General features: G+C 45.1%; 1 protein-coding gene across 31 annotated transcripts in view; it reads right to left on the reverse strand.

The window, feature by feature from the left end:
* Positions 1 to 12,622, reverse strand: part of NACA (nascent polypeptide associated complex subunit alpha) — a 46,467-nt gene that overhangs the window by 20,950 nt on the left and 12,895 nt on the right. For 15 of the 31 annotated variants that reach the window (XM_069758471.1, XM_069758466.1, XM_069758467.1 and 12 more), the window contains 3 exons: positions 3,757 to 3,822; positions 3,049 to 3,111; positions 660 to 1,877 (listed from right to left, as the gene is read on the reverse strand). The exons of 1 other annotated variant lie outside the window; for it this stretch is intronic. In XM_069758471.1, coding sequence (XP_069614572.1) covers positions 660 to 1,877; positions 3,049 to 3,111; positions 3,757 to 3,822 — 1,347 coding nt within the window. The remainder of the gene's footprint in view (positions 1 to 659; positions 1,878 to 3,048; positions 3,112 to 3,756; positions 3,823 to 12,622) is intronic. 15 more of the 31 variants (XM_069758491.1, XM_069758490.1, XM_069758488.1 and 12 more) reach the window with 5 other exon arrangements.

Genomic DNA, 12,622 nt, shown 5'->3' on the forward strand with positions numbered 1-12,622 from the left:
TGCTGCGGAAAAAACACGCGGAAATGCAGCGGTTTACATTCCGCAGCATGTCACTTCTTTCTGCGTTTTCCGCAGCGGTTTTACAACTGCCCCTATAGAAAACCGCAGTTGTAAAACCGCGGAAAATATGCAGCGGTTTTCCACTGCGGATTTATAAAATCCGCTGCGGAAAAATCCGCAGTGGACCTGAATACGTGTTTACATAGCCATATACGCACAGAGACCAGTCAATCAAGGGGAGTGGGCAAGAAGAAGTCGCCGGGGAACAACCTTTCCGATTAGTCTCCCGCGCGACTCCATCCTCAGTGACCTTTCAAATGTGTTTTTCTATGAAACTCCATAAATCGGACAACATGAATCAGCTGTCAGGTAACAACCCTTGTCTCAGCTGGATACGTATGTTTACTAGTAAAAGCAGCAAGGAATCTACTACTGTTATGAAGAAATCTGTCACATTGCTAATACCAGACAACAAAGTCAGATATATCCTATAAGTTACTAAATCCACCAGATGTTATATGCATAGATGCAAAAGGTCCGATTCTATAGCATCAATATGGGTTAATAGAAAACCGCTTTTGTTATAATATACTGAGAATAATTGTTAGTCAACACTGCAAACTGCTCCACAACATAACCCCGATTAAGGCAAGCAATACCTGGAGACGTAGTGTCCACGGCCGGCTGCGCTGGAGCCACAGGGGCAGGCAGCTCTGCTGGGGGCACAGGGGCAGGCAGCTGCGCTGGAGCCACAGAGGCAGGCAGCTGCGCTGGAGCCACAGGGGCAGGCAGCTGCGCTGGAGCCACGGGGGCAGGCAGCTGCGCTGGAGCCACAGGGGCAGGCAGCTGCGCTGGAGCCACAGGGGCAGGCAGCTGCGCTGGAGCCACAGGGGCAGGCAGCTCTGCTGGAGCCACGGGGGCAGGCAGCTCTGCTGGAGCCACGGGGGCAGGCAGCTCTGCTGGAGCCACTGGGGCAGGCAGCTCTGCTGGAGCCACAGGGGCAGGCAGCTGCGCTGGAGCCACAGGGGCAGGCAGCTCTGCTGGAGTCACAGGGGCAGGCAGCTGTGCTGGAGCCACAGGGGCAGGCAGCTGCGCTGGAGCCACAGGGGCAGGCAGCTGCGCTGGAGCCACAGGGGCAGGCAGCTGCGCTGGAGCCACGGGGGCAGGCAGCTGCGCTGGAGCCACAGGGGCAGGCAGCTGCGCTGGAGCCACAGGGGCAGGCAGCTCTCCTGGAGCCACGGGGGCAGGCAGCTCTGCTGGAGCCACGGGGGCAGGCAGCTCTGCTGGAGCCACGGGGGCAGGCAGCTGCGCTGGAGCCACAGGGGCAGGCAGCTCTGCTGGAGCCACAGGGGCAGGCAGCTGCGCTGGAGCCACAGGGGCAGGCAGCTCTGCTGGAGTCACAGGGGCAGGCAGCTGTGCTGGAGCCACAGGGGCAGGCAGCTGCGCTGGAGCCACAGGGGCAGGCAGCTGCGCTGGAGCCACAGGGGCAGGCAGCTGCGCTGGAGCCACAGGGGCAGGCAGCTGCGCTGGAGCCACAGGGGCAGGCAGCTGCGCTGGAGCCACAGGGGCAGGCAGCTGCGCTGGAGCCACAGGGGAAGGCAGCTGCGCTGGAGCCACAGGGGCAGGCAGCTGCGCTGGAGCCACAGGGGCAGGCAGCTGCGCTGGAGCCACAGGGGCAGGCAGCTCTGCTGGAGCCACAGGGGCAGGCAGCTGCGCTGGAGCCACAGGGGCAGGCAGCTGCGCTGGAGCCACAGGGGCAGGCAGCTCTGCTGGAGTCACAGGGGCAGGCAGCTCTGCTGGAGTCACAGGGGCAGACCGCTCTGCTGGAGCCACAGGGGCAGGCAGCTCTGCTGGGGCCACAGGGGCAGGCAGCTCTGCTTTTGGAACAAAACCAGAAAAATTCACAAGAATGTTAGATCAAACAATAATAGACCAATCAAGGAGAAGTACAAATAGGAAGTCTAAGGAAGGTTTTGTCCCAAATCTTCACAATTTTCAGAAGAAATTGTTAAACCCTACATAGATACAGAACCAGTGCACTACTGACTAGTCACATACTCCGAGGAAACAGAACTTATTTTCTATACTTTATACAGTGCCTTCACCAACACAATCTGCTAGATTGTGGACCTCAATTTTCAGCTTTAATTTTCAAACAATTCTTGAGATTGAGAATGCCATCGGTTTCATTGTAAGTTATTCATTTTCTGCCAAAAGGTGGATGTGACTAGCTCCATGTGCTGGGTCTGCCTTCACAATACATTGATTATTAAGGGCTGTAAAATTGGACCAGAATAGTGCATGCTCTGATTTTTGTCCAGGCAGACCATTGGTTATAATGCGTCTGAATGTTGACTGTTGTGACACACAGAAAGCACACGGATATATTCTTCTGAATGAGCGCTAACGCACGTCCGATAGGACTGCAGTGTCATGGATCTGTAAACTGTTCCATACACATTCACCCAATGATGCTGGAAATTCTAATATGCCCAATACCCGATTTGTCAGCCAAAGCCACAGGCACGGATAGGGCATCAGCGTGAGGAGGCTGTGTCTTTGAAGCATTAGGAAAAATAAATAAATATTGCAGAGATTGCTGGAAAAGCTAGAAAAGTTGGGCAGGTGTCATTGAAAGGCTTGGTTCAGAGGGCCATTGTTAAAATCATGCCAGTCCCGTTAAACTGCGGGCTCGCTCCTTGTGCAGCTTCATGTAATAGTTGGAGCTGTCATTAATTAAATGACCTAGCCTGGTCCATAAAACAGAACAGACAAGTGCATGGTGCGTTTTTGCTTTTCAAAACTGACCACTAGGTATGTGGCAAAGACTAATAATATTAAGCAGCATGCAGTGTACTCAGACAACACTGACCAAAAATACATCCATCTGAAGAAGGCCTAGAACTGGTGCTATACAAAGTGTGAAGTTGTGATTAGGAAGTGTTCTGAAGCGTTGATGCCATACAATTATGAGTGACTATTGTGCAGTAGGAAATGGGGAACACAGGGTTGGAGGGTTTGTGCTACTTTCCACACTGCACACAGTACCTGGAGCGTTGGCCTTCACAGCAGGCACTGGAGGAGTCTCAGGAACGGTTTGGTTTTCTGGAGCTAAAGCAAAAATAAATATCCTGACTCAGTGAAACAAAGGCTGATCCACCCTCGGGTTGGGTTACTCATGCTCTGCCTAATGGGGCATGGCTTAACTACAATACCCAAGAGCTACTTGGCAAATTAATAAGAGGGTCATGTGTTAGCTAGGGTCACATTGCGTTAGGGCAGTCAGTTTAGCGCATAGCGCTACAGACTGCGCTAACGCAATGTCCCAAAACGCAAGCAGCGTTCGTGGACCGTCACTCAAATGACGGCGCATCGCTAGCGCACGCCCAATGTGGGCGTGCGCTATCGATGTGTTCGCCATTACAGGCAATGGCTGCGTTAACGGACTACGTTACACCGCGTTATGCCGCGGTGTAACGTAGTCCGTTAAATGCGGTCACATAACGCAATGTGACCCTAGCCTTAGAGAAATGATCGAAGCTATAAAATACCTTGTGGTTTTAATTCAGAAGTGGACTCCGGGGGGATCACATTAGGAGGGGTCTCTAATTTAGCAGCTAAATAAACAAGTACATTTAGACAACAGAATATACATGATACAAACCACAAAACTACTAATAGGCAATTAGCAGTCGAGAAAAGACAAGAATTGAGAATCAGACTGCCATTGTCTAAGTATACATGCACACTCAGTACCTGGTGCTTTGGGTTTAACAGTGGATTCTGCAGGGACCACAGGAGAAGGGGTCTCTAATTTAGGAGCTAAACAAACAAGTGTAATTAGATTGTGTAAAATAGGACAAATAGACATTCTGTGATTATCAGAGAACAGTAGCTGGAAGACTCAGACTGACATTCTATAATACAAATTCTCCATAAACGTGAAGACGAACAAGCCCAGAACACAAGCAGGAATGAGGAGCAGACAACTCTTCAGCTTCACACGGATAGGGCTGATCGCACCACCCTCTGCCTGTGCTCACACATCCCTAAGTCTTATCTGGAAAAATATTTAGAATTGAGAGTCCTCAGTGGTTGATACCTTTTAATGGCTAACTGAAAAGATGGTAACAAATTGCCAGCTTTCGAGACTACACAGGTCTCTTCTTCAGGCACAGACCCCCCACTAATGTGTTTTAGGCAGCCCCCAAATCTAAGAAGCATCATTGTCAGAAGCTCGCTGTCCTCTCCAACAGCTGCAGGAACCTTTCCAAGCAACCAGAAAAAATGAAAAACCTGTCCATTTATAATGACCACAGACAAGATAAAGATTCCCAATTCACATCAGGACTACAAGATCCCAGGAACTTTCAGCTGCATCACATCTAATGTGGTGTACCTAATTATTTGTACTAAATGTCCAACTGGGGGTCTGTATGTTGGGGAGACAGGGCAAAATCTGAGGACAAGGATAAATTCTCACCGCCATACAATAAAAGAAAAAAGAATAGATCTACCTGTGGCCAAACATGTTTGTATGCCTGATCATAGCACCATGGACCTGAAATTACTTGTATTGAAAGGTAGCTTCAAATCTCAGAGAGACAGAAGAATCTGGGAGTATAAACTGATGATGACCTTTGACACACTTAGTGCAGGAATGAATGTGTCGCATGGATTTATGTCTTTTTACATCAATTAAGGAATTTGCACTTCAGACCATGTGGTGTCATCATAACAGAACCAGACCCCAATCAGAGGACAAAAAAACATTCACTCCTAATCTAGGAACTTTCCAATATTCATGGACACAACTGTTTATCACTTATCACTGTCCCATAATGATAGTTCAGTGCTGCGTATAAATATGTGATTCTTCAGAATTTGCTTTAGTCTGTGCCCGATGAAGAGACCTGAGTAGTCACTCTCGAAAGCTTGCAATTTGTTACCATCTTTTCAGTTAGCCATTAAAAGGTACCAACCACTGAGGACTCAATTCTAAATATTTTTCTATCTACTGGCTAACACGGTACCAAGATATTTCTCTTTCCTGTATCATAAGTTTTATCTAGGCGCTGTTCAAGTTTAAAACTGACCCAAGACCTTAATGGGGTCATTCACATTTCCGTCATATTGTCTTGGAATATAGAGGACTACGTGGTAGCAGGTTTATTAGTCCTCTACCGATATAATCACATTTTTATCAACAGAAGATTATCAAAACTACAACAAGCAACGCGATAAATGACATAGCTGGAAGCAGCGTCTCTATCTCTACGTTAAGCTGCTCTCGGGTTATGCGGTCAAAACATCCGGTGACAAGATTACTTTCAAAGGGAACCTGCCACCCGATTCATGCTGCAAAAATACGTCCAGCATGAATCAGAACATCGCTGCACAATAGTTCCGTACATTTTTTCATCTCAAACACCATGGAGTTAAAGATCCAGCTGGGGACCATAACCAGAGACTACACTAGTCGGCCATGAGTATCACTCTCGGCATGACCTGTCAACCAACTGCAGCAGAGTGGGTATAAAGCCTAAAGCACAAACATTCAGGTAGGGAAGCTAAATGGCACCAAAATCTAGGACAATTTAACCCCTTCATCACCATACAAATTTACATTTTTTGCTCTCCTCCTCAGAGCCGTAACACTTTTTTTTCCCCATCAACATGGCCATATGAGGCTTTGTTTTTTTGTGGTTTGAGTTGTACTTTTGAATGACACCATTGACTTTACCATGTAGTGTACTGGAAAACGGTAAAAATGTAAAAAAAAGTAAAAATAAATAAAAAAATGTAATTCCACAAATGTTTTTTTTTTTGCGTTTTTCATTTACCAGGGTCACTAAATGCTAAAACTGACCTGGAAATACGATTCTCTGGGCAGATACCAACATCGTGATCCACCCACGGCTATTAACTAGTTAAATGCCGCTGTCAAACTGACAGCGGCATTTATATGGTGCTTCCGGCAATCATGCCGGAAATACGCACACCGGTGACCCAGTCACATGATCGGGGGGACATCGGTTCGTTGGCATGATTGTCAGTGCTGGATTTCTATGAGCGCAACCCAGTGGTCGGCGCTCATAGCAAGTTAGTATATCTGCTACATAGAGGCGATGATCTGGCCTATGGAGACTATTGAAGCATGCCAAAAGTTAAAGAAAAATGTTTAAAAAAAAAAAATAGAAATATATATATATATATATATATATATATATATATATATATATATATATATATATATATATATATATATATATATATATATATATATATATATATATCTATCTATCTATCTATCTATAATTGTCTAAGGGTTTTTCCGTCTGTCTGTCCTGGAAATCCCGGCTCTCTGATTGGTCGGGGCCGCCAGGCCTCGACCAATCAGAGACCGGCACAGCATCGACGTAGAAATCCCGCGTCTCTCATTGGTCGAGGCCTGGCGGCCTCGACCAATCAGCAACGGGCACAGCGACGATGATGTCATAATGGTTGCCATGGCGACGATGATGTCATAAAGGTTGCCTCGACCAATCAGCGACGGGCACAGTCTGCCACGAATCATCATTGTCCATATACTACGGGGACATGCATATTCTAGAATACCCGATGCGTTAGAATCGGGCCACAATCTAGTATATATATATATATATATATATATATATATATATATATATATATATATATATATATATATATATATATATATATATATATATATATATATATATATATATATATACACATATATATAGTTAGGTCCATATATATTTGGACAGAGACAACATTTTTCTAATTTTGGTTATAGACATTACCACAATGAATTTTAAACAAAACAATTCAGATGCAGTTGAAGTTCAGACTTTCAGCTTTCATTTGAGGGCATCCACATCAAAATTGGATGAAGGGTTTAAGAGTTTCAGCTCCTTCACATGTGCCCCCCTGTTTTTAAAGGGATCAAAATTAATTGGACAGATTCAATAATTTTAAATAAAATGTTCATTTTTAGTAGTTGGTTGAAAACCCTTTGTTGGCAATGACTGCCTGAAGTCTTGAACTCATGTACATCACCAGACGCTGTGATTCTTCCTTTTTGATGCTCTGCCAGGCCTTCATTGCAGTGGTTTTCAGTTGCTGTTTGTTTGTGGGCCTTTCTGTCTGAAGTTTAGTCTTTAACAAGTGAAATGCATGCTCAATTGGGTTGAGATCAGGTGACTGACTTGGCCATTCAAGAATATTCCACTTGTTTGCTTTAATAAACTCCTGGGTTGCTTTGGCTTTATGTTTTGGGTCATTGTCCATCTGTAGTATGAAATGACAACCAATCAGTTTGGCTGCATTTTGCTGGATCTGAGCACACAGTATGGCTCTGAATACCTCAGAATTAATTCGGCTGTTTCTGTCCTATGTCACATCATTAATAAATACTAGTGACCCAGTGCCACTGGTGGCCATGCATGCCCAAGCCATCACACTGCCTCCGCCGTGTTTTACAGATGATGTGGTATGCTTTGGATCATGAGCTGTACCACGCCTTCACCATACTTTTCTCTTTCCATCATTCCGGCAGAGGTTGATCTTGGTTTCATTTGTCCAAAGAATGTTCTTCCAGAACTGTGCTGGCTTTTTTAGATGTTTTTTAGCAAAGTCCAGTCTAGCCTTTTTTTTCTTGATGCTTATGAGTGGCTTGCACCGTGCAGTGAACCCTCTGTATTTACTTTCATGCAGTCTTCTCTTTATGGTAGATTTGGATATTGATACGCCGACCTCCTGGAGAGTGTTGTTCACTTGGTTGGCTGTTGTGAAGGGGTTTCTCTTCACCATGGAGATTATTCTGCGATCATCCACCACTGTTGTCTTCTGTGGGTGCCCAGGTCTTTTTGCATTGATGAGTTCACCAGTGCTTTCTTTCTTTCTCAGGATGTACCAAACTGTAGATTTTGCCACTCCTAATATTGTAGCAATTTCTCGGATGTTGTTTTTTCTGTTTTTGCAGCTTAAGGGTGGCTTGTTTCACCTGGATAGAGAGCTCCTTTGACCGCATGTTTACTTCACAGCAAAACCTTCCAAATGCAAGCACTACACCTCAAATCAACTCCAGGCCTTTTATCTGCTTAATTGAGAATGACATAACGAAGGGATTGCCCACACCTGTCCATGAAATAGCCTTGGAGTCAATTGTCCAATTACTTTTGGTCCCTTTAAAAACATTGTGGCACAAGTTAAGGAGCTGAAACTCCTAAACCCTTCATCCAATTTTAATATGGATACTCTCAAATGAAAGCTCATATAAAGATTTTTCTGTATTTTAATGACTGAAAATTGTACATTCACACTGAAGCCATCAAAACTATGAATTAACACATGTGGAATTATATACTTAACAAAAAAGTGTGAAACAACTGAAATTATGTCTTACTAGATGGCAGCCCGATTCTAAAGAATCGGGAGTCTAGAATCCATATATACTTTATTTATTCAAATGTAAGAATAATACAATTAATAAATAATAGTAAGAAAGAAAAATAATAGGCAGTATATGGAGAAAACACCAAACAAAAGTTCAAAATTGGTGTGAAAATGTCACTGAACCACTTCACAACTAAATATATATAGTTTTGGTAAATGGTATTATCATTTTTTTGACGAAATTCGGCAGGAGCTTGAAGAGCAACGTCACTGGGCCCGCCTCCACGCAGTAGAAACTTGCTGTGAGGTAAAAATTCAAAAATCACACCAAAATGGCGGGCGGAGTGTGTCACAGTACGGCACGTTTCTGATTGGTCGCTCGCAGCAGGCGGCAACCAATCAGACACTGGACACTGTTGACGTCACTTATCTCCGGACATTAGCTCCGGACATTAGCTCCGGACAAAGCCACGGAAGTTGGCACAAATTGCAGGAAGTAGTATTCTAGGCAATTATATATTAGATATTCTAGGTTCTTCAAAGTAGCCACCTTTTGCTTTGATGACTGCTTTGCACACTCTTGGCATTTTCTTGATGAGCTTTAAGAGGTAGTCACCGGGAATGGTTTTCACTTCACAGGTGTGCCCTGTCAGGTTTAATAAGTGGGATTTCTTGCCTTATAAATGGGGTTGGGACCATCAGTTGTGTTGCACAGAAGTCTGGTGGATACACAGCTGATAGTCCTACTGAATAGACTGTTAGAATTTGTATTATGGCAAGAAAAAAGCAGCTAAGTAAAGAAAAACGAGTGGCCATCATTATTTTAAGAAATGAAGGTCAGTCAGTCCAAAAAAATTGGGAAAACTTTGAAAGTGTCCCCAAGTACAGTGGCAAAAACCATCAAGCGCTACAAAGAAACTGGCACACATGAGGACCTCCCCAGGAAAGGAAGACCAAGAGTCACCTCTGCTTCTGAGGATAAGTTTATCCGAGTCACCAGCCTCAGAAATAACAGATTAACAGCAGCTCAGATTAGAGACCAGGTCAATGCCACACAGAGTTCTAGCAGCAGACACATCTCTACAACAACTGTTAAGAGGAGACTTTGTGCAGCAGGCCTTCATGGTAAAATAGCTGCTAGGAAACCACTGCTAAGGACAGGCAACAAGCAGAAGAGACTTGTTTGGGCTAAAAAACAAAAGGAATGGACATTAGACCAGTGGAAATCTGTGCTTTGGTCTGTTGAGTCCAAATTTGAGATCTTTGGTTCCAACCACCGTGTCTGTGCGACGCAGAAAAGGTGAACAAATGGACTCTACATGCCTGGTTCCCACAGTGAAGCATGGAGGAGGAGGTGTGATGGTGCTTTGCTGGTGACACTGTTGGGGATTTATTCAAAATTGAAGGCATACTGAACCAGCATGGCTACCACAGCATCTTGCAGCAGCATGCTATTCCATCCGGTTTGCGTTTAGTTGGGCCATCATTTATTTTTCAACAGGACAATGACCCCAAACACACCTCCAGGCTGTGTAAGGGCTATTTGATCAAGAAGGAGAGTGATAGGGTGCTACGCCAGATGACCTGGCCTCCACAGTCACCAGACCTGAACCCAATCGAGATGGTTTGGGGTGAGCTGGACCGCAGAGTGAAGGCAAAAGATTGTTGGAAGACCATTTCCAGTGAGTACCTCTTGAAGCTCATCAAGAGAATGCCAAGAGTGTGCAAAGCAGTCATCAAAGCAAAAGGTGGCTACTTTGAAGAACCTAGAATATAAGACATAATTTCAGTTGTTTCACACTTTTTTGTTAAGTATATAATTCCACATGTTTTGCCTTCAGTGTGAATGTACAATTTTCATAGTCATGAAAATACAGAAAAATCTTTAAATGAGAAGGCATATCCAAACTTTTGGTCTGTACTGTATCTGCACCAAAATGGTATAATTAAAAATGTCAGCTAAATACGCAAAAAATAAGCCCTCACCCGACCCCAAATCACGAAAAATGGAGACGCTATGGATATCGGAAAATGGCACAATTTTTTTTTTTTTTTTTTAGCAAAGTTTGGACCACTTCGATAAAAAAGAACCTAGACATGTTTGGTGTCTATGAACTCGTAATGACTTGGAGAATCATACTGGCCGGTCAGTTTTAGCATTTAGTGAACCTAGCAAAAAAAGCCAAACAAAAAACAAGTGTGGAATAGCACTTTTTTTTTGCAATTTCACCGCACTTGGATTTTTCCCCCCCCCATTTTCTAGCACACGACATTGTAAAATCAATGGTGTCGTACAAAAGTACAACTCATCCTGCAAAAAATAAGCCCTCGCATGGCCATATTGACGGAAAATTAAAGTCATGTCTCTTGGAAGGAGGGGAGCAAAAAACGAAAAAAGCTGTGGTCATGAAGGGGTTAGAGAGTAATTGTCGTTTTAATTTTATAAATCAGTAGTGCACATGAAAATATGCAACTTTGTAATATACGGTATCTGACACACTTTGCCATTACTTAGTCTTATCAGTAGCAGCTGCATTTCCTATCTAGGTAGGAGCTCTGCCTCCAGCTCCGCTCCCTTCTAGCTACATAGGATTTATCAGCAGCAGGTGCCAACTCCTAAGTAATGGTAAGTTCGTCTTCACCAAATACAGATTTTACATCAGAATTGAAAATTTTGATAATGACTGATCAATTCTGTCAGAGAAAGAAACAACTATGAAGATATATTACAAAGCTGCTTACTTTAATTAATCTTGATGCATGAAATAAAAACGACCATTACTCTTAAGGTACCGTCACACTAAGCGACGCTGCAGCGATACCGACAACGATCCGGATCGCTGCAGCGTCGCTGTTTGGTCGCTGGAGAGCTGTCACACAGACCGCTCTCCAGCGACCAACGATCCCGAGGTCCCCGGGTAACCAGGGTAAACATCGGGTAACTAAGCGCAGGGCCGCGCTTAGTAACCCGATGTTTACCCTGGTTACCAGCGTAAAAAAACAAACAGTACATACTTACATTCAGCTGTCTGTCCCTTGCCGTCTGTTTGCTGCACTGACTGCTGGCCGCAAAGTGAAAGTGAAAGCACAGCACAGCGGTGAGTCACACAGCGGTGACTCACCGCTGTGGCTGTGCTCTGCTTTCACTTTACGGCCAGCAGTCAGTGCAGCAAACAGACGGCAAGGGACAGACAGCTGAATGTAAGTATGTACTGTTTGTTTTTTTACGCTGGTAACCAGGGTAAACATCGGGTTACTAAGCGCGGCCCTGCGCTTAGTTACCCGATGTTTACCCTGGTTACCAGTGAAGACATCGCTGAATCGGTGTCACACACGCCGATTCAGCGATGTCTGCGGGGAGTCCAGCGACGAAATAAAGTTCTGGACTTTCTTCCCCGACCAGCGATCTCCCAGCAGGGGCCTGATCGCTGCTGCCTGTCACACTGGACGATATCGCTAGCGAGGACGCTGCAACGTCACGGATCGCTAGCGATATCGTCTAGTGTGACAGTACCTTTAAAGCAATGTCAGGAACAGCCTAGAGATGCTACGACAAGACGGTAGATAAGGTAACTGTATGACGTTCTGCGAGTATCCTGCACAAGTCCCATTATTACACTAGCACCCATGCATGATCTATTAATACGACAAATAGGCGCTCAGCGATCATCAATGGACAGTAGTTGGAAGACTCAGACTGGCATGCTGTTGGATGGTTGGCTCAGGAGCTACCAGATCATGGAGCAAGCAGGAAAGTATGCCTTTACAAACCCTTTAAACAGTAAGGCTATGTTCACACCTTGCGTCGGGTCCCTGCGGGTTCTCCCGCAGCGGATTTGATAAATCTGCAGGGCAAAACAACTGCGGTTCTCCCTGCAGATTTATCGCGGTTTGTTCCGCGTTTTCCGCTGCGGGTTTCCGCCTATACTATTGATGCTGCATATGCAGCAATATGCAGCATCAATAGTAATGTTAAAAATAATAAAAATTGGTTATACTCACCATCTGATGTCCGGATCTCCTGGGCGCTGCACCCGGCGGTCCGGTTCCTAAGATGCTGTGGGAGAAGGACCCTTCGTGACGTCACGGTCATGTGACCGCGACGTCACCGCAGGTCCTGGTCGCACAGCAACTCTGACCGGACAGCCGCGTGCAGCGCCCAGGAGCTCCGGACATCAGAGGGTGAGTATAACCAGATTTT

Source organism: Ranitomeya imitator, chromosome 3, assembly GCF_032444005.1.
Source record: "Ranitomeya imitator isolate aRanImi1 chromosome 3, aRanImi1.pri, whole genome shotgun sequence".
NCBI classification, from domain to species: domain Eukaryota; kingdom Metazoa; phylum Chordata; class Amphibia; order Anura; family Dendrobatidae; genus Ranitomeya; species Ranitomeya imitator.